At 37.9% G+C, this 23,385-nt stretch overlaps 1 protein-coding gene across 1 annotated transcript; it reads right to left on the bottom strand.

The window, feature by feature from the left end:
- Nucleotides 1–385: 385 nt before the first annotated feature.
- psip1a (PC4 and SFRS1 interacting protein 1a) lies at nt 386–15,752 on the bottom strand. Its single transcript, XM_028456245.1, has 17 exons — nt 15,605–15,752; nt 14,634–14,724; nt 12,843–12,919; nt 11,655–11,793; nt 11,200–11,289; nt 10,810–10,899; nt 10,003–10,062; nt 9,855–9,915; nt 9,183–9,279; nt 7,985–8,168; nt 7,817–7,896; nt 7,323–7,378; nt 7,109–7,179; nt 5,654–5,755; nt 5,359–5,557; nt 1,851–1,941; nt 386–1,021 (listed from the first exon to the last, which is right to left on the bottom strand). Exons 2-17 carry the CDS (start codon nt 14,703–14,705, stop codon nt 991–993), a joined length of 1,500 nt encoding a protein of 499 aa, XP_028312046.1. The 5' UTR covers nt 14,706–14,724; nt 15,605–15,752; the 3' UTR covers nt 386–990.
- Nucleotides 15,753–23,385: the final 7,633 nt, after the last annotated feature.

Below are 23,385 nucleotides of genomic sequence, written 5' to 3'. Positions count from 1 at the left end.
GATTTCGTTGGCATTATTGCCGTTTTAATGGCAGATTGTCTAAAAATGTACAATGTTAATGAAATTTGACTAGAACACAGAATTGCATCTGAATCTGGGGGAAAAAAAACCACTACTACGGATAAAATCAATGTCTTACCATTTAGGATGGGGGTAATGAGTGGTCAAAAAAACATTGCTAATGTCAACTTTTTGTTGCCCATGTTAAAAAGCAGATTTCTTAACGTCATAGAAAATTTAAATATGGTCACTCTTTGATATTTGGCCAATCGTTGAGCAAATAATTCATATTCAATCTTAATGCTAGTTTTTCAGTAGACTTGTTCAATAACTGAGAAACTGAATACTTGTTCTAAAGGGTTAAATAATATGAACAAGACGAGACTTGAGTTAGCACTTTATTAGGATGTTGTAACAGGCTTGTCAGACAGGCAGAAAAATACTCTTATTTACAACAGCTTAAAACCAAAGTTAAACTACAGCCAAAAACATGGTTAGAAATGAACACTTACTGGTAAAAGAAACTTTGGCAAACTCCATTATTTCCTATTTGTCCATCTCAAGCGACTATTATTAAAGAATCATTCTGCAGGTACTAAAGACACTTCCTACTACAGGCAAAACATATTACCTAAAATAATTTGTCAGAGATTAAAACAGATGAGAACAGTGCACAATTAAGCATAATCTACAGGTTTCAGTGAGCACTCTAAGACTCAGGTACACCTCACATTCTTCCTCTAGTTAGTAACAATGCAGAGCAAGGTGTCTGTAAGGTCAGTCAGTAAGAGTACACCAAAACCAGCAGTCAGTCATCTTCAGGCTGTGTTTTAATCTACAGCCTATGAGCAGCAGTGCTGGTGAAAGCAGTTCACTGGTCACCAAAGCTGGCCGTCAGTCATGAACTGTGTGGGATAGCTGGTCATTCCAGTTTGGTCTTAGGTTGCATTTGTGTAGCAGCAAATCTTCCTTCTTTGTATAAATGAGCACTCAGGTGGACTCCTCCTGCACTTTAAGGGCACTGCACAAAGATGAGACAGAAAAACAAGCTAACGATCATTGGCATCTGTAAACGTAGAAGAGGAATAAACAGGACAGTATGAAGGTGGTTCCATGTCGCCTTTGTAATTCAAATATCACATAGAAACCTGCTGTGGTGAACACAAGAGAAGTGGGTGCAGTTTGCAGGTTCTTGCTGACAGAGGTGAAAGTTACTGTTACCTATATGGCACAGTTTTAGAGTTCATACATTTACCTATACTTTGAGGCTGAGATTTTTTTTAAAATTTAGAATTGAATTCAAAATGTGTGCTATATATAAATGGACATTTTATACACATGCCTTCCAGTCGCCCTCTCCAACCAGAAACATACTTTTAAATTACATTCCTATACATGAGAAGTTTACTTTATGCAAGGGAACCGTGGCAAGATTTATTACAGAAAATGCATGACTTACTTGTACTGTACTTGAGTACAATTTCAAAAATGTATCAGTACTTCTACTTCAGTAGATTTATCAGTACTCTTTACACCTCTGCTTGCTGAGCATGCATGCTTTTTTTCTAGGGATGCTTAAAGCATGCATTAGGTTAATTGAGTGTGACAGTGCCTGTGATTGTTCGATTGTGTAGTAGTTAAAATACATTTATTGTGTGTAGATTTCCAGGCTTTTCTTTTCTGTATAAATGAAGTTATAAAAAGATTTTGTTCCTAAGTTATAAGGTAATGTTTATATAAACTGATGGCATTGTGTGGCATGGCTTTATAGGCAGAGGACTGCACTAAAACATGTCAGGGTACATTTAAAATATTAGGATAACATGCTTTTATGGCATTAACTACGGTACCTAAGGTCTCCTGATGAGGCGTCTTCAAGAGGCTTCTCTCTGTCCAACTCCTGCTTCTTCTCCTCTAGGCCCATCACTCCATTCATCTTGTCTTCAAGCAGTAACAGATGGACAGAATAGCAGTTAGAGGAGAACGTCATTACATGACCTAGACACTGCAGAGAGGAGAGGCTGTAGCAGCATGTGATGACACACAAACACACCAAGGCACTCTTTAGCTCAGTAAAATTACATTTCACACCTATTGGTCACACTTCACCGCAGAAACAGGCTTTTCACAGGAGGTGAACACAAAAACTGCAGAAATGTGCGTACTTGAGGTTGTGACTAGTCCCAGTGGGGGGGAAAAAAAACCATGACCACATTCAGAATCACACCTCCATAAAAAGCTAAATAACTGGGAGTATAAAAGACTTCTCTATTGTGTTTAGAAATGACATTTCACCAGTAACTGGAAGCCAGTCCTCATGGTGCCAATGAATCGTCTGATCAAACCAGACGCTTCATACATTCAGCCTCTGTGTGATGTAAGAACACCAGCATCAACTCATCAACTAATCTCTAAGTAGTCTTAACTGTGAAAGAGGCATGCTGAACATCTGCACTGGTTGTTTCATGTGATTATTATCACTCACGTGATACACATTGAAGCAACTAATACACACATCCATACTTTAAGGAAATTTAACTATGATGTCAGCACATTTACTTTCACATTTGGTCATTTCCTTCTTGGCTTCCATTATTGACATCTACATTGCCTTTGGAACACCATCAATAGGATAAAGAAAATGTTAGTCAAGAAAGAAACAGCAGTCTAATGCAATATATACACCAAGATGGCACAAAAGATTCAGGATCGACTGGATGTTGCACAGCTCTTACCACAATAACTAATCAAAGCTGCAGTATGTAAGTTTTTTTGGCGTTATTTGGTCAAAAATCCATAATCATCTTTGAGCATGTTGTAATCCAAAGTGTTCTCAGTGGACAGTGAATCTTTTCTCCTTCTCCTGGTCCTGTAAATGAGCTTTAGAAATACAGGAGCGTGAAGCTGGACCTCAGCCAATCAGAGATCTTTCTATCAACAAAGCGATCCCGTGGGGTGTTTTAAGCATTACTATTGGCTGCTCGAGCTGCTCGTCAAAAGTCTATACGCATTCTCAATCTGAGTAGGGACAATCCCATGGCATATCTTCTAGCCGAGGTCTTTAACACGAGTTTTGGCACAACGGTTACACAGCAAAGCAAGAGGAAAAAGGCAGACAGAGGTAGAGAAGCAACAGAATAAAAGCTCAAACATTCAGGAGAAACAGACTCTCCTTTCACTTTTTTCTCTTATTCCATTATTTATTTTTTCCTTTTGGGTCCATTCCTTGGTTCCTTGGGGTGAGGTGAGTGGGTATGGGCTGGATGGAGTGTATTTTACTTAACTTTTCTTCTATACATACTTGTGTTGTACCGAGAACAGAGGGACAGATTTATGTTAATTGTGCATTTTAAACTGTTCACCTATAGTAATTATCCACTGTTCAATATTACTGTTTGCATATGTAAGTAATCTTCCCTCTCTGCATACTACCTTCTAAAAGTACGTTCACACCAAACGCGACTGGAGCGACCGCACTCACTTCAATCACCTGTGATGAGTTGCTTGAACGTACATCACTCCAGTGACGTGATGACCAGGGAACAGTGTGTTCATGTGTGCGGAGCGGGTGACGAGGGAAAGAGAAAGCTGATCATTTCTTCTCTAGCCGTATGTTTACAGCATTAATCATAGACAGCGCCGCTATTACAGTTTCAACTAACAAAGTTACTAATGGTGAGTTCACTCAGAGTGTAGGCTTAGTCAAGAAGTTAACCACTTCAATTTTGCCCCGGTAAGTTGAGGAAGAGTACAGCCGCTGTAGCCGTCTCACTGTAGCGAGAAGGAGGGGCTGCTGCCTCGGCTCTACAGACGGAGTTGTCGCTTCAAAAGTTCAAATTTTTCAACTTTGAGCGACTAGGTTGCGCAGGACCTAGTTGTTGGAATCACGCAAGTGGGGTCGCTTCAAGTCGCATTATTTACATTGATTTTTAATGTAATCTAGTCACCTCAGTCACGTTTGGTGTGAACACACCTTAAGAACACACAACGCTATGAACTGTTCTGAAAATAATAAAAAATTGATCAAAAAACAAAAAGGAGAAACAGACTCGGCGGAGGTTCCTCTGACTCGATATGTGAGGTGGACTGCGTGCAATCCGCTTTCAGTCCGTGCGCAGTCTGCCACACATACCGAGTCAGAGAGAGTGATAACAGACGGGATAAATCACTTGTAACCCTAAGAGAAACATTATCTAAGGTGGAGAGAACAGACACATTTCATTTGCAGTGTGGATGTGGAGTGTGTCTGCTCTGATCAGCTGAGCTCAGCTGCTTGTGTAAGGAGCGACTCTGAGCCTCTTATTGTCCTCACAGCAGTGAGTGAAACGTGCCTTCATGTCTCTAGAACATCACAAAACTCCAATAACATGAGATAAAGTCCAAACATTTGTTACTCGTCTCTATGGAGAAAAAAGTCCTTAAGAGCTCCACAGATGTGCAAGTTAGTGCAAACATTCACAAGACGACCAGTAAGTTTTGTTCAGGAGAGGAGGGGCGAGTATGGAGTGTCTCACGATTCTACAAACTGCAGCTTTAAGGGATACCACCGTCAACTGTAGAGTGTTTTGTACCCTAGGCTAGAAAAGACTACCTCAAAGTGTTATTTTGGTTTCATTTTCAAGTTGAACTTGTAAAACTAAAACTGTTGTTGGATAACAACTGAAACTATTCCTCTAGTTTTCTCACCCTTCAGAAGTCTCACACTGCATGTGTGATGGAGTTAACTGTGCCATTAAGATACAAATGCACTGACAGTGTGTTCAGGCCACAATCTAACTTTATCACTAATATTTCAAAATGGAAAGTTCCCACAGATCTGACAGTCATTGTGTGCATGATTATGGCCTGTGTTGGCACACGTGTAAACATCAAAGTTCAACTAAAACAGGAAGGAGCTGGTTTTAGCATCTTAAGCCAGTTGTAAAATATAAAATTAACTAATTTAATTTTTTTTCTCATCGAAGGTTTACCATCAACATATAGATGTTCTCACCACTACAATGCTTTAACCCTTTTCTCACAGTGTCACCTCAGAGCAGGGAGGCTTTCACAGGTCGATTAGGCCTGAACGTGTGTCGTTCAAGAAGTCGCCAAGAAGATGTTTGTCAGCCAACAACTCTCTGATTATTGACAGCTGCAGGTTCTTTTTTTACTGTCTAGGGCTGTGGTTGTCTGCTGTCAACATACTAAGTGTCATATTATTACCTCCAGCGTGTTCCAGTTACTGAGCAGCATGTGTACAACTGTCGTCTGCGCATTTTATGCTTGTTGTAACAGGAGTAGATTCTTTTCAATACTTACTTGTTGGCACTGTTTCAGTCCGCTTACATAGGGCAAAGAAAAAAGAATGTCTTTCACCTGAGTTTTCTTTGGCTGAGTCGGCTCTCTTCAGCGCTCCTTTCTTAGCTTCCTCGTGCTGTCGCTGTTCTGCTAAGGACTTGTTGAGCACCTGGCTGAGCATGCAGTCGCCCTCTCCAACCAGAAACATACTTTTAAACTTATGGTACAACATCGTGGCTTTGTCCACAATGTCCTGGCTCGCTTTGAATCTGCGGATCTGGAACGGTGAAGAAAGACCGTCAACGCTCAAAACTCTTGTGAGAGCAAAGCAACCTTTCTACATACTGTATATGCAGCGCACATCACTGCAGACCTTTTTGAGTGTTGCTATGAGTTCACTGTGTTTCTGTAGATGCTGGGTCGTGACCTGAAGGGCACAGAGCTCGTCTAACGCGTCAAGGCACTTCTTCACATCCTAGTGAGGTGTGGAGGAAAGAAATACAAACAGGTGACCAAGAATCAAAGGAAGAACAGCAAGAGGGGTGTCAAACTCATTTTAGTTTGTGGGAAAAATTCAGACCAGTTTGATCTCAAGTGGGCCACAGATTATAGGTGGAAAAAACACCTAAAGCCAAGGCCTCAGCTTACTGTACATCTTTTTGGGCCTGTTTTGTTATGTGTTGATAGTTTAGGTGTACAGAGAGCAATAACTTAATGTTTATACTTCTCTACATGTTTAAAAAGACCAAAATAATCTAAACTCACAAGGAAAATTGCAGGATTTTGAAAGAATTAAAGAGGTCTTTCATAAAATTTGAGATGATAAATGACTGCTATCATGTGACATAAGCAGGGGGAAACTGTGAGTTTACTGAACTGAATTAGTTGGTAATTGAATGTTTTCCCATTTTAATTGTCTCCTACTGGCCAAATCGAGTGCTCTAAAGGGCCGGATTTGGCCCCCGGGCCTTGAGTTTGACACCTGTGGTCTAGGGTAACTATGTGGCAGTCTTTGCATTGATTCACTGTCATATTCAGTTGGACAAAAACTAACAGCATTGGGGAAATAGGACGTGCACTTAACATTGCCATTAATTCCTTTTTGAACATGACCTGATCACTGGCAGCTTCCTGCTGTAAACCAACCTTTGACAGATGTGCTACTGCCTTAATAATATGTACCAAGTCAATTCATTTTAGTGTAAGTTCCACTGTTTGATTATAACTATTCATTACATCAAAAAATTAGGGGTGTCTGGATGCTGCTTTTTCTCTTCCAATGTGATACCGATATTGTAATCCATTAGTATTAGCCGCTAACAGTCCAATGTGATAACAGTATGAATCATACATACTTTTAATATTTATTTTGTAGTGTGGACTGTTATAAGAGGCTTAATCAAGTGATATTTCTCTGAGAACAATAGTCAGTAACAGTAGGTATGAGACAAACTGACCCAATGGGTTGAATACATTTTAATCTTAAACCAAGGAATATTCTACAACGGAATAGAATAAATAAAAATTAGAGGACCCTAAAACATAACCTGAACAAGTGGATAAAAACTGCTGGAATGAAGTGTGGAACGGCTGCTTTTATCTACGTGCTGAATTAGATCCAGGCCTGTATTTAATGGGATGCTTTTGTTTTTTTGCTGATATTGGGCTGATATCAGTATCGGATCGGGACACCCTCAATATTTCTAAGCTGGTTAGGATTGATATTTGGAGCTGCTGTTTAGGGACATTGAAGAAGAGACGTTGTCCGACAGGTGCAGTCGTGCTCTCAGGGCTGAAAGGATCGATTGGTGAAGCAGCTTTAACTCACAGGGCTGTCGATTTTCAGGGAAATCTTGATTTCACTGTGCAGCTTCTGAAGCTTCAATTCAATCGACATTTCTGTGCAGAGAGAAAGAGAGAAAACAAAAACATTGTTCCACTTAAAAATCTACATTTCTAATAACTTCTCTTGATGTCCGTGTATCCTAACATCATAAAAAGTCAAGTCACAATATGATAACTCTCTCATATGCATCCTTCACCTTTTTTCTTGACTCCCGTCTTCTCTTCATTTTTCTTCCCTTCATCTTTCTTTGGTCTAAAAAATATAAAATATATATATTTCAACTCTTCCTATTATTATGTTTCATTTTGTGATACATCATTTTTAACCAAAAATACATAGTTTGAAATCCCCATATTTAAATGCTTTTATTTATTAGTTTTCCACTCTCTCAAGTACCCCCTGTAGTGCCATCACGTACCCTTAGGAGTACACATACCATCATTTGAGAAACACTGTCCTAAACAACTCATTTAACATCTTAATCAGCTTTTTTTGTTCTGTTTCATTGTTTCATCTGAAAAACAACAGGACCATGTTACAACATTTAAAAACGTGATAAGTTACGATGTCCTTGTGAGGGCCACTAGGGGGCGCTCATAGATCATACAATGAGAGAAGCTGCTCCTGTGTTAAAAACCTTGAACTATTTGAAGCTCTAGTGACCTCCGATCAGCCTTCACATAAACTTACTCCCTTGTTTCTTCTGCTTTCCTCCGCCGTGCATCTTTATCAGATTCAGAGCTCTGCAGATTTTTTTTGCCCTTGTTTTTCTAAAAGTGAACAAAGGCCGATTGATCAGCACAATACATGTATTTAAATCAGTTTACAACATATTCTTCATCATGCGTAAAGACTTGCCTCTTCGTCGTCAGATCCAGAGGAGCTTCCATCTTTGGACTGTTTCTTCTTCTTGGCATCAGGCTCCTTCCCCTCTGCATCCTTTACTTTGCTTTCTTCTTTCTTTTTTCTCTTCTCCTCATCTCCACTTTGGGACTTGTCCTCTGATGCTCTTTTTCGCTTTTTCTCGGACTCGCTGGTGTCCCTGACAACAAAGGAGAAACAAGAATATCCATCCATCCATCCATCTTCTCCCGCTTAGCCGTTTCCGGGTCGCGGGGGCAGCATCCTCAGTAGGGAGGCCCAGACTTCCCTCTCCCCGGCCACTTCCTCCAGCTCTTCCGGGGGGACCTCGAGACGTTCCCAGGCCAGCCGAGAGACATAGTCTCTCCAGCGTGTCCTGGGTCTTCCCCGGGGCCTCCTTCCGGAGGGACGTGCCCTGAACGCCTCACTAGGGAGGCGTTCAGGGGGCATCCTAATTAGGTGCCCGAGCCACTTCATCTGGCTCTTCTCGATGCGGAGGAGCAGCGACTCTACTTTGAGCCCCTCCCGAATGACTGAGCTTCTCACCCTATCTCTAAGGGAGAGCCCAGCCACCCTACGGAGGAAACTCATTTCGGCCGCTTGTACCCGTGATCTTGTTCTTTCGGTCATGACCCAAAGTTCATGACCATAGGTGAGGGTTGGAACGTAGACCGACCTGTAAATCGAGAGCTTCGCTTTTTGGCTCAGCTCCCTTTTTACAATGACGGACTGGTGCAGACTCTGCATCACTGCAGACACTGCACCAATCCGCCTGTCGATCTCTCGCTCCATCCTTCCCTCACTCGTGAACAAGACCCCGAGGTACTTGAACTCCTCCACCTGGGGCAGAACCTCATCTCCAACCCGGAGAAGGCACTCCACCTTTTTCCGGTCGAGAACCATGGACTCGAATTTGGAGGTGCTGATTCTCATTCCGGCCGCTTCACACTCGGCTGCGAACCGATCCAGTGAGAGTTGAAGGTCTCGGTATGTTGGAGCCAACAGGACCACATCATCTGCAAAAAGCAGTGATGCAATACTGAGGCCCCCGAACCGGACCCCCTCAACGCCCTGACTGCGCCTAGAAATTCTGTCCATTACAACAAGAATATTCATTGGATATTTCACCCGGTGAGCTCCAACAAAAACAAATATGGAAAATTTGCATCTATCAGGAAACTCCTGACGTCTTTACATTTCACTGCCAGAGCCACGTTGGTCCTGCTGCTGGTGCAGTAGCAGCATTTTCTCAGCTTTGGGCTTCCTGCCTCTTCGTTTGGGAATGTCTCCACCTGATGACAGAAAAGCAACACAAACATCAGACGAGCCAATACACGACTGATTACGCCTCAAAAGTCAACGTCAAAAGTTCAAAAGCACGATTTAAAACTAATATTTGTTGTCAGGACTGTACATGTGTTTAATTTATGTAAAAAAAAAAAACAGCTGATGCCTCACAGAACCCAGGAATTGTTTCGTAAAAGCCAAACAAGGTGTGAGAACTACCAAAATGGTTACGAAACAGGCAGCACAACAGCAAATTTGCAAATAACTGAGAATGTGTGTCAATGAAAAATGCGAACATTAAACATGTTCAAACTATTCGTTAAACACCAAAGATCAAACAGAGAGAAAACAGAAGTCACCAGTACAGGATCAACATAATCCTACAACTACTGAGCGGAGGAAGACCATTCCTTAATGGAAGACATATTTTGATCAACACAATTATTCATGATTTTTGTTCTTTTTCTCTCATATTATTTTAATTGTTGAACAAATCCTTCAAAAATACCTTCAAAAATTATTTTTATTTTTTATTTTACCTTTTAACTTAAGCAGCCATAATACAGAAAATACATTGTACCTGAAGTGCTAATGGGACTAGTCGGCACGTCATCATTTTCCTGCTCTTGGTCTGCATCACTCTGGGACAAAGATGTAAAAAAGATTTTTGTTTAACTGCAACAGCTTTGTTGTTCTGATTAAAAGATTATTTATTGGATGCTACCAACCTTTTTCTTTCTTCCTCTCTTGGGTTTGGGAACTTCTGACGAGTCTTTCAGAGTCAAAGCCTGAAATTTCACATAAAATATTAATAACTACATTTAACAGGCCACTTTACCTAAGTGGAGAAGAGGGAAGAAAGAGGGTAAAAAGTGTGTGTAATTTGCCTTTATTTGATCCTTTAAACCAGCAGCACCATCTAGTGAATGATTTCATTACTACACCATATCTTTGCTATTCCAGCTCTCTAACAATAAATTCAAGAAGATCAAGGAGATCAGGAGGAAAACCACCATGAACAGTCCAATCACTTCAAGGAAAATACAACGAGGGACGAACTGAGATTTTGACTCAACTTCCTCCAAAGCACAAAGAAAACAATGTGCAAATGAAATAATGTCACCAAATGCAGACTGCATGAATATACAGATTATGAGCAGGAAATAGAGAGTGTGACAGCGAACCAGGATGTCAGTGACAACATATATGGATCTGTGTGTCAAAGCTAAAACCAGCCTGATCCTGCACAAGGAGAGACCTCAGCTTATTACTATAGCAATAAAAATATAGAAACTGCTGGTCCCATGATTCAACCTGTTGTTATTTCAAAATAAATTATGTTACTAATGCATAAAGAAAACGACAACAACTACAGACAGTATTAAAAAACAAACCAGGCGTTCTGATTAAGGCATCAACCACCTCAGGACTTTAGGGTAGAAGAGAATGAAAGCACCATCTGAGAAAGTGTCACATGCGCCCAGCGGAGACGACCTGCATCACTCTACGGTTTGACCGGCATGCAAAGTACGTACATCCTGGTCCCGAGGACCCTGCTCAGACATCAGAGACCCTTCCTCCTCATCCTCCTCCTCATTGTCCTGCTCAGCCTCACTTTCTGGAACCTGAATGCACCCAAGACAGCATATGAGGATGCAGTGTGGTGGGGGGGATGAATGGATCTTATTGGGAGAAAAGTTAGCCAGAATTCTTCTGTGGCACAAAATCATGTTCATCTAATGTGAAATTAATCATGCTTTGCATTTGTAAATGACCACAGGTAAAGAAATGTTAATGTGAGACAAAGATACACAAAGGAAACAGCATTTTAAAAAAAAAGAAAGCTGACAACTCAGGAGCAAATAATAATGTTAAAGAATGTAAGTACAGTGTTAATATTATCTAAGTGGTGACTTTAGGCTTACTTTGGACTTAACCTCCCTCTCCTCTGCGTCCTCTTCTCCTTCTGGGCTGCTGTCTGAATCCTTTTCAGCAAACAACTGGGGACAAACTGGCTATAAACAGAGAATTGTTAAATGAAAACAATTCAAAGACGCAGGACAACTGACAAGAAACCTCTCTTCATTTTTTCTGATTTGTCAAGTTGTATTTCCATCCTTTGATATGAAAATGAGTGAATAAAATTCAAAGGGTGAGTTTGACCTGATAGATTTATGTGAAGACAACATACTGTAAACCCTAAGGGCAGAGATTATTGCTTCAGCCCTTTGTAGAACCAGGATATGATTTGAAAATGAACTGTAAAAACTCTCATATATAGAAATTATAGGAATCACTAAAAGGTGAACAAAAACCGACTCAGGTAGTTAACGTCTGTTATCCTATGGTATGGGTCAGGACAGGCAGGTGACAGACGTACCTTGGGTGCTGTCAGCTCTACTTTAGGGTTGTTCTCAACCTCCCACAATCCTTCATTAAAGCCTTTCCTCTTGTTGGGTTTGGCATACTTTTCTTTATTGGCATGGTAAGGAAAGACATCTTTTGGCCCAAGAAAAGCTCTGGAAGAGATTCAATCTTTTTTGAAGATTTGATTTTTTTTTAATTGAAAGCTTACCAAGTCCTAAAAAACTTAGCATTAGCTTAGCGCACAGTGCAAAAGGGTTGGTAGGAACTCAATCAAATCAAACATTTATGCCCTTAGCTAACAACACCTAGAACACAACAGAATGGCTAATTTAACAGATGTCAATAAATAATTTCTGATTAGTTAAAGCTACCAGATGATGGTAATTTTTTTAATCAGATAAATCTATAATGTAGACCTCATAGATCAATAAATCAAAGATGATTTGCTCAGAAAAAAGATGTAAAAGGCTGAAATTGCTGTTAGTTTTTAACTTCACTGTAAACAGTTTCTTGACATGTTAGAAAAGTTCTGCGCATTGCATTATAGGATGTGGAGTCCCATAATAAGATGCATAGAAGTATTTTTACTGTGGTTTCTTGTATCATTCGTCTGCCATTATTTTGCCGCAACTTTCAGTCTGTGAATAAAACAGAAATGTGTTGGGAAGTCACTTTAGAAAAGTTTTTGGGGGCAAACAGAAGAAATCATGGTAAGAATGAAAGAAAAACACTTCTATGCATCCGTCTACACCGAGACTCCACATCCCACAATGCAATGTGCAACTCTACCAAAAATGTCTGTAAACGAGGTTCCAGTGGAGTAGTGGAGATGCAAAAACAAACTTTCGAGCAGCAATTTCAACCTTTCACATTTTTTGTTCGAGCAAACGATCTTAGGTTTATTGATCTATGAGGCCTACACTATAGATTTATCTATTTAAAAAAACATATTGTCTCCAGCAGTTTTAACACACATTTTGAAAGTTGGAAGCTTCCTCTTTAACCAATAGAATTAAAATAATAAATAGTTCTCTGAAGACAACTATTCTTTGACAGCATACTACATACATACTAAAAAATACAAAACTACAAAGACAACAGGTCCACCAGCACAAGCTTCAAACTAATGTTAAAATAGTCAAAAGTGTGTGTAGCAACTGTAGCTGCCTTTGCTATGTTTACTTATTTAGTAGCGACTCACGTTTCATGGGTGCCAAAGAAGAAAATCGGAAACTTGATGTTTGACGGCTTCACAGCGCCATCGGGCACTTCATCAATCTGGAGAGATTCAAAAGAGAAGCTGATCAGGTGACATGGCAACCATTTTAATACTATACTAATGACATAAACTTATGTACTGTCATGTCTTAATATTTTAAGAATCATCTATATCAGACATAGGCAAGTGGCGGCCCAGGGGCCACTAATTCTGTGCAGCCCCCAAGACAAATCCAACAAAAAATGTAAATCAAGAAATTGGAAGTAATATGATTCCCAATATAATACACAAAATAACAGCAAAATGCACAGAATGTATACAAAAATATGCCAAGCAAACAACAAAAACAGATTCCAAAAATGCATAAAAAAGACTCATAATACACAAGAAAGGACATCAAATAAAACAAAACAACCACTTAAACTCACAAAATGACAGAAAAAATACCCAAAATGAGAAAAATACTGAAAAAAAATAATATTAAAAAAGACATCGGTCGATAATAAACAAAATGCAAAATTAACACACAAGAAATACAAAAACACATACATGACTCAAAAAATACACAAATTAGAGCAGAAACTCTCAAAATGACAAATAAATACACAAAAGGACTCCAAAAACACACAAAATGACTAAAAACTCAGAAAAAAAACTACACAAAAAGACTAGTGATAGACCAATACATCGGCATCGGCCGATTCAGGCCGCTGCGTTCACTGATCTGTATCATTTACAGAGAGCTGAAATATTTTTTACTTGTTCTACATCACCTGTTTTTAATATTTGTTATTATGTTTTACTTGTTCTACATCACCTGTTTTTAATATTTGTTATTATGTTTTACTTGTTCTACATCACCTGTTTTTAATATTTGTTATTATGTTTTACTTGTTCTACATCACCTGTTTTTAATATTTGTTATTATGTTTTACTTGTTCTACATCAACCATGTTTAATATTTTTTATTATGTTTTACTTTTTCTACATCAACCATGTTTAATATTTGTTATTATGTTTTACTTGTTCTACATCACCTGTTTTAAATATTTGTTATTATGTTTTACTTGTTCTACATCACCTGTTTTTAATATTTGTTATTATGTTTTACTTGTTCTACATCACCTGTTTTTAATATTTGTTATTATGTTTTACTTTTTCTACATCAACCATGTTTAATATTTGTTAAATATTTTTTTACTTGTTCTTGTTCTACCTCACCTTAGTTACTTTCAATAAATGTTCCTTTTTTAAAAATTGAGACTTGTACCATTTGTGATCATCATTGTGTAATTTTTATGATGTAAATGGAGTGAGCAAAAGCAGTATCGGCTCCAAATATCGGCGGTCCGTATCGGTCATCGGCTAAGGCTGATGGAGAAAAAAAATCGGTATCGGCCCTAAAAAATCCATATCAGTCTATCCCTAAAAAAGACAACAAACAATGCTCAGATTAGTCGTTATTCTTAAAACTGGCATTAATGTTGATGATGTGGCCCTTGCATCAAACAATCACATTTTTGTGGCCCTGCTGTAATAACAGTAGCCCATCCCTGATCTATATAAATATTAGTAAGTCAAAGAAAAGGATCATGCTTCTTTAAGTTTGTACTTTTAATTTTTTTTTTTTAGCATTTTAATGTTTAGCTTTTATTTGTCTAACATGTAGTTGAGTATAATTAATGTTCAACAAATAAAGATTGATTGATGTGTACAACCTATTTCATAAGATTTGTTCAAACCGGAGGTGATCGAGTGAAGCCTCATACTTACTCTTGCAGGCCAGTGAGGATATCCCTTCATCTTTGCAAAAATCAGATCACCAGGTTTCCAATCTCGAGCCATATCAGAAGCAACAACCAAGCTGTTAAAAAATAAATAAATTAAAAAAAAAAAAAAAAAAAAAAGATCATTTCAAAACACGAGTATAACGATTTACAATAATATGTCAACTACTTTTAAAAGTAGATAGCAGTTTTCCACAATGGCTAATTCTTTTCAAAATAAAATCTTATGACTTCCAGTTATAAATTAGATATCAAGTATGGAAGACATCAACAATATGTAAGCATTTATAAGTGACAGATACTGCAATGTCCTTTGATTTACTCATTTTTCGACCAAATTTTATTTAATTTGAAGAGATTTGAGTAAAGATTGCTTTTTAAATTTAGAAAAACGTAGAGATCTTTCAACAACAGTATACAACTGAATTATTTGGTAATTTATACAATAATTCATTTTCACTTTCTACTGAGGGCCCAATCAGATGCTATGAAAGGCCAGATTTGGCCCCCGGGCCTTGATTTAACACAGGTGACGCACTAAGGACAGGCATACAAATTACTTCTCTTCCTCAAGATGAAAACATCTAACCGCTACACAATTCTATTGTACATATATAATCTCAAATTAATCTGATATTCTGAAAAACTGTCATTAAAACCTGAATTTACTGAAATGATGCTGAGTAAGTATGCAGACAGGCCCCTCCCCCTTAACACACAACATCCTTCTGAGGTCCACGCATCATCCTAACAGGTCAGTCACTGTAACTATACAGACACAAGGAACCATCAAACAGTATGTATGTCCGTACCCACCGTATAGTGTCAGAATAAAACACGGAACTACAACAGACACATTTTATTTCGCACAAACACGCTGTGAGCCGAGCGCCTGCTCAATAAACACACGTTACACAACAAGTAGCAGCCAAACGCTGACAATGAACACACGTTTACCCTCACAATCCTCTCCTGGGTGCGAATAGATGGAAAAATAGCCTCGATATTGCTTGTATTTCAGTAAAAAGCAGATGTTATCGCAGGTTAACCACCGCTGCTTTTCCGCACTGTCGGACCCACGTTTTTCCGCTCCCGCGAAGAACGTCACCGGACTGAACCATTACAGGCTCAACATGGGGGGGGTGTTAGTGATATGTTTCATACACGACCAGTTTTAACTCTACAAATAAAGCGTTCATTCAGCCTGTTCATGTGATTTGAAAAAAAAGGTGTCCAGTTTATTCAAATTTTTATGAGTTAAGGACAAGTGGTGGAAACTGTAGATATAACAACAATGGTGAAACCACGTCATTGTTCACTTCCTGTTGGCTTTAGTGATTGACAGTTTGACAGGTGACGTCCGGTAGGATTCCCCAGTTAAAGTAGAGATTGCTTTAACATTTCTGGAAGAATATAGAATAGTTTTTGATCAATAATTAGAAAGTTACAGTTAGTCTGACAGCAAAATATATAATTTTGTTATATGAAAACAAAAACAATTTTTTTTTTTACAACAAACAATTAATCTAATGATTTTTCTTGGTAAATTCCACATCCATAAATTTAAATTCCCAAAAATGTACCCACACTTTACAGCATTCAGCATTGAGTGTAAATATTACGTCGAATCCATCAAATGAGTCGATATTAAGAAGTCTGTCTATACATTAAATTTGATAATTGATTTAGATTAGAATTCTGACCTCTTTAACCAATCTTTTTATATTTATTATTCTCATATTGTAGGTATTTTTATATTTATATTTATTTTTTCATGACATCTCATGTTTGATGCACCTACTTGTGTACTGTTACTAAGAAACATGAATGTAATGCGTATAATATTTAACAATGAATAAAAAAGGTGATGTAAACATTGAAAAAAGAAAGAAATATAGCTTTAAATAATCATTTACCACATATTTAAATAAAAGGCTTTTAATTACCTGTAATTTATATTATTATTTCAAAGACAGGAGTCTAGGACTAATTATCTTAAGATTCCCTTTGCTCCAAAAGTGAAAGAAATACACTTCCAAAGTGTACACAAAGTGTATCCCTGAATTAAATCATGAGATTACAAAAGTTGTATTTTAATTTTTATCATTTATTTTTTGTTTAATATGTTCATTTCTGAATTGGTGTTGTGATAATCACAATCAGAAATACTTGATTTATCCCAGACGGAAATTATTTGTGTCACAGAAGCTCGAGAAATATTATAAATGAAAAGAATAAACACTAACCAAAAAAAAAAAAAGTACATAATTAAGTAAAATACTGTTAATTAAATAATGATTAGATAAATACCAGTGCACACATTACAGTAGAAAAAATAAAATACTACTGCTAATAATGATGATAATATAAATGTTCAAATATAATACAGATATACAAGAACCAAAGTTGACAGGTTAAAGTGATGAAAGTGGTAAATCCACTGATTTTGCACATATTAAGCTTGGGTTTTTGTAATTGATATTCAATTCGATTCAACTTTATTTATTATTCATATTAATGCAGTGAAAAAAATTCAAGAATATTGTGAAAACATTCATTTTTACACTTGACTTTGTAATTTCCCAGGGTAATTTACAAACACTAAATCACGAATGATCTGTTTTTGTGTTTTACATGAAATTTTTGAATTATGTATTTTTGAAGTGCAAAATCTATAGAATTCATGCAAATTTTCCTCTTTGATCTGATGAGATTTCCTTTTATTTCATTGTTTCATTTGATCTTTTCAGTTCTAATGTCCATTTTAGTGAGACTCTTATCATTCAGATCTAGCACATTATTTCTAAACAGGAAGTACAGATCAAATGACTAACTTTGCTTTTGTAAAAGTCAAATAAAATGAAATGAAGTTTGTGCATGCCCTACGTGCTTTTCATCTGAGAAAAGTTGGATATAGTTCAAAGCAGATTATCCAAAATTTGTCCCTTGGTGATTTATTAAACACATACAAGTCAAATAGTAAACAAGCAGTTTCACAATTAATTGGAGTCGAGGACACACACTTGTTCAGGCTGTAACATTTCAGATCCAGTAACCATGGTAATATTGACGCCTGGAGTGGGAAGACCTTGTGTTTGTTACCTTGCTCAGAGTTTATTAATTATTAAACAAGAGCAAACTTTTTGATAGAATTCTTTTCCATTGGCTACATCCATACAACATTAAAATAAATAACGTTTCTTCCCTTGACCTTTATTAGATGTTTAAATTCGGTAATTGTTAACGTATAACAGCATATCTTATTTCAGATTAAATTATTGCAAGGTTTCTCTTATAATGTGCAGCCATATCAGCATCTAAAATATTAGATAAACTATGTCCAGATTTAAATACATTTGTGTGTGGTGACCTCTAGTGGCACCCTAAGGTTTTACATATGAACTAATATTTTTTTCTTGTTGAATAAATTTTTTTTTTATTGATCATGTATTCTGAGTTCCAGAGGTAATCCACACTATTCCTATAGTGTTTCTAGTTATAAATCACAGTAAGACATGGGCTGCCACTTTGGATGTGAGCTCTGTCTTTTTTACTTAGGGGTGATATCGGATATCGGTCCGATATTAGCCTGAAAACAAATATTGGATATCGAATACTGTAGATATTACAGTATGTTGAAGGTTAAAATGTATGTAACCAATAGGTTAATAATAAATGGGTCAGTTTTTCTCATACCTACTGTTGCTGACTATTGTTCTCTGTTTGAGTAACATCACTTGATCAAGACTTTTCTAACATTCCACACTATAAAATAAGCAATTATTATTTTTTGTTAAAGGAAAGAGAGGGGAAAAAAAGTATATATGATTCATGCTGATATCGGATCAATATCGGTATTGCAAGGCTGCAATATCGGCATCATATCGGAAATAAAAAAGTTGTATCAGGACATCCCTACTTTCACTGGCACCGCATCACAACAGTTGGACAAATTTTTAATAATCCAACAATTTCATAATCAATTTTTCATTAAAAACAAAACAGTAGAGAGACTTGAAACTATCAGAAACCAGGTGACTTACTTTACAATGCAGAGTGACTCTTGGCTAAGTAACAGTGTAGATATTTTTAAAAATCTTTCAATTTATCATTGGTTCAGTTCTCGCGCATGAGGTCAAAGGTCAAGAGGGATAAACTCTCCATGTCTGACGGTGTAAGCAGCGTCAACAGAGATTTTAGCATTTTTTTTTTACTGTTGTAGCGTTGATTTCTTGAAAGATTGTTAGCGTAAACGTGCTATCGGTCCTCTTAGCTGCTAAAGCTAATGCTGCACATGAGCTGAAAATTCAGGTTTTTCATATTTTTCATCAGTGACAAATCAGCGGATCAGTGCTGTTTCACTTATCGACCTGTCCATCTTGTGCACTTTCTTCAAATTTATAAATTCATTTAAAATGATAGCTTAATATAAATAATCATGGACCTGGTTTATGAATGACGGACCTCGTGAATTTACCTTTTCAAAGTGAGAACTCATACTGTCCTTTTCACACTCGGAAGTCTCGCTTGTTCCATCAACAATAATAATACATTTTATTTATAAGCGCTTTTCAAAAACTCAGACACTTTACAGTTTTTAAAACAACTACACAAGTCAAAAAGAAACTAACATCAATAAAGATAAATACAGAAAATACAGTACATAACAATCATAGGTTAAAAGCTTGTGAGAGGAGTGAGGAAGCAGAGGTTTTACAAAAGTGCTCAGATCAACGGAAAGCCAAGACCGAGTCTGAATATATGCGTCATTCCCGGGTAGAGTCAGAATAGCGCCCGCTGGAGACCCAGGTAGTTGGTGTTTTTCGTCAACCAGGGGTCACCTGTGTGGAAGCGAGAGGACTGCCCTTGTTTCCATGCTGCTGCTCCCATTGGTTTTCAGAAGTGCTCGGATTGGGCAAAAGTGGCATCAGCGGAAGTTCTGGTCCCCTCCTTGAGTCCAAATACTGTATGTGTAATATGAGTAATATTGAAACCATAAAGATCTCTGGACTAAAATGACAAACGCTGTTAGGAAATATCAACAAATCGACCGAGCTTGTTGACGTCTATATCCCTCTCGACCTATGACCCCGCAGGGCGCGCATGCACAGTTCCAGAGTGTGAAAAGGCTTATTAACAGGATAAATATGATTATGCGCTGTCAGAAGAAACTGATATATTAGGTCAAACACATGCTCCTTACAGTAAGCCTGTAAACACATGATTTTCTAGCTGTTATGTGTATCTGTCCTTGACCAATAGTTCACAATCATCAGCATCCATGTTTGCTTTTTCCTTTTACATACATTTCTAATTTATTTTATTTACTTGACAAACACAGCACCTTGAACGTAAATGAAGGTGACCTCACTGTTGCCCATGGCCATACAGACACATGCACATACATAAATCAACGTGAGGTATTGTGTGGGAAAAGACAATTGAAGATACTGACATAGTTGAAGGACAGGCACAGCTGCCACGGTGTCTCTGAGAGGGAATCAGGGGGAAGAGGAGGCCAGAATGGGCCAGTAAAGGTTGGATGAAACAAAAGGACTAGAGCTGCTACCTGTATTCATGTCCAGGAATAGCTCAGAGGATTTACTAGGGCCCCCCTACGCAGTCTGTGAGGTGAGAGACCCCAGTGTTGGACCCTAGCCAGCTTAGTGGGGTTCCTGTTTAGACACAGAGTTCCAGTGGAGGCCATGGATGGTGCCATAGAGAGATGACAGCATGTGTGGTATGAATGTGTATCCTTCACCCTGGCAGACGAAGTGTTGGCAGAACATCCCTACCCACTCTGTCTCCCAGGGCCACAAAGTCCTGCTATCCTTTCCCACTCATTTATAAATCTGCTTTTCTTCTTTGTAGCCTCCTCGCTCACACAGGGAGACAAGACTTCATACATGATCAGTGTCTTAATTACCTCCGCCATGAACAAAGACACATCACCAACAGTAGAATATATATATATATATAATATTTTGAAAAAAAATCATAAAAACTTTCTTCTTCTTCTTCTTCTTCTTCTTCTTCTTCTTCTTCTTCTTCTTCTTCTTCTTCTTCTTCTTCTTCTTCTTCTTCTTCTTCTTATTAATAATATTGTAAAATATAATGTATTTCATATTAAAATATAAAATAAAATATTTTTATTATTATCATTATCACTGGTCAAACTGAGAGGTGTTAATTTTTATATGCGTGTATTAGGTATTTTTTTCCCAGGTAGTTTACTGTATTAACGTGGTTCTAACACAATGACATATATTTTAACTTTTTCTTTCCGTCTAAAATTCACAACACAACACACGGAAATGTTAGTGTTTTAATTATTGTCATTTTTCACTAGACAGTGGAAAGTTTAAAACACCATTATAAACACATGGATCAAGAGATTGGGGGAAAAAAAGAGACGCTATCTATCAAAAAAGGGAAAACTTAAAAAAAAACTTACAAAATAAATGACTAAAAGTTGAAAATTGACCTGAAAAGGTTTAACTTTACAAAACCCTTTTAGTGAAAGAACTTTTGTAATATGTCCTATAACTTATAATATTTCCAACTCATTGATCTTAGTTTTAAACAGCATTTCCCACCTAACCATCCCTGCTCTGTCTCTGTATTTTTGCTTCACTTTTACTGTTGTTTTTATTCCGTTTTAGCTTAATTTTTTATTATGGTTTTATACTATATACTGTAAAGTGACCTTGGGTGACCTGAAAAGCACTGGTTTTCAAATAAAATCTTTTATTATTATTATTATTATTATTATTAATAAAGTGCTCCTCTGAAGGGCACCTTTGTCAGACTTCAATGAGCGATCGCGTCCTTGAGCCTGTATTTGTGTGTGTGTTTGTCAGTGTGTGTCATATACATGGATTGGCATGTTTCCCTGTACTGTTGGCAAGCCTTCAGCAAGACAGGGGAAGGAACGAAGTGCGCCACTGGAGAATGATAAAGTAGTCACAAGACAGGTCAGAACATTCATTAACACTTTGCAATTAGACGGTAATGAATACTGTTTGGGTTGGCATCAAACTGGCGAGGCAGGACTTAAAAAGGACCCTGTGATATAATGTTAATTAGAACAATTCATAAAGGAAATATAGCAGAGTGTAATCCATCAGTTTAGGAGAAAATTAAAGCAGGTCATTTATGTCATGGAAAATGTCCTGTTATGTGTGTGTATGAGAGCTCTGGAGGAGGCAATAAGAGAAAGCACAGAGAGGCAGGAGGTACAGGGATGGAAGGAGTCAGGCCCTCGGACAGCAGGTGAGTGTGTGAAGCCAGGGGATGACAGATGCCTCTGTCAGTGATCCAACAGTCGCCACTTTGTGGGAGCAACACAGATGCCCGCCCCCCCCTTCCCTTCCTCTCATCCCTCTATCCCTCCTTCCTCTCGACAGGCTGTGATGTGGGGAGAACAAGACAGGAGCAGTCCTCTCAGCAGTAAAGTGACCACACTGGCACCATGCTATACATGTGGACACAGGAGGGGTGAGGTGATGGAGAGGTCCAGGCCCGGGCCCAAGGCTGCTGGAGGGTCTCTGCGGCTGTGGGGGCGGGGAGTTTGGTAATAAATGTGGGGGTCAGTGTGCTAGGACAGGGGAAGGGCTCACTCACTGGGCTGTGGGAACCAGCTGAGACGCAGGGGTCTGTGGCTGTCCTGCCTGTGTGGAAAGCAGATGTTTTCACTCGGGGTGTGCCAAGTTTGTGGAGCAACCTTCAGCTGCTTGGAGGTCAGGTCTTTAATAAGAGAGTTGGGTGCAGGACATTTTGGAGGCAAACGCTTCAACTTTGATACAACAACATATTAATTATAATAGTAGAGCATAGGGCAGAGGGTTGTAGAGGAACATCCCACCCCACTGGTTTGGACCCTCTATCAGGCTGACATCAGCCAAGGCTGGCTGGCAGGAATACTGCTGTCCCAGCACAGAGAGACCCTGCTTTAAACACAACTCACTTTATATATACACTTCATATATAGTTTGTGTGTTGGAAAAAAATTTGAAATTAAATTAAACTCAAATACATGAAGTTTATCTTCTCGAAGCATAAGAGTTAAAGGGGGAAAAAAAATGTAAATATGTGTGTATTTACTAGGGATGTAACGATTAATCGTAAGGCAGTTAAAAATCGATTCATAGGTATCACGGTTGATATCGATTTTCTGAAAATTGAATCGCAGTACTTTTTTTATCCACAAGTGTAGGCGAGGGGCGGAGTCTGCTAATACTTTCTTTCTGGCCGCCTTCTACTCTTAAATATGTTAATAAATGATTCATTACCCCTTTAGCACCGAAATAATATCTGTAATATTACTTGAATATCTGTAAAAGTCACGTTTTTCTATTAGCTCCGTCTGCTAGCATAGCTTCTCTTCTTCACTGCAAGATATCTGCATGCCAACCGACCACTGTGTTACCAGCGCCCTCTGCTGGTCCAAACAAATATGACGTAAATCAGTGCAATCACAGTTTTTTTTTTTTTAAAGTCCAATTGTTAAGGCACAAAATACATTTTCAGTTGCACTTTTAAAAGAAAAAAAACTATTTTGCAGTTTTGCATTGTTTATTATAGAACCAGAATTTAAATTAATAGGCTTCATTTTCATTTGTATTATTCCTTTATTTATTTCATTCAAGACTTATTTTTAGTTAAATTGCATTGTTTTGAATAGTTTATCGAGGAATTCTTTTGACAATGAAAAATAAAAGGAAAATAGTACAGCATTT

The sequence above is a fragment of the Gouania willdenowi genome, chromosome 1, assembly GCF_900634775.1.
Source record: "Gouania willdenowi chromosome 1, fGouWil2.1, whole genome shotgun sequence".
Classification (NCBI taxonomy): Eukaryota; Metazoa; Chordata; class Actinopteri; order Blenniiformes; family Gobiesocidae; genus Gouania; species Gouania willdenowi.
This window is presented reverse-complemented; position numbering and strand designations above follow the sequence as displayed.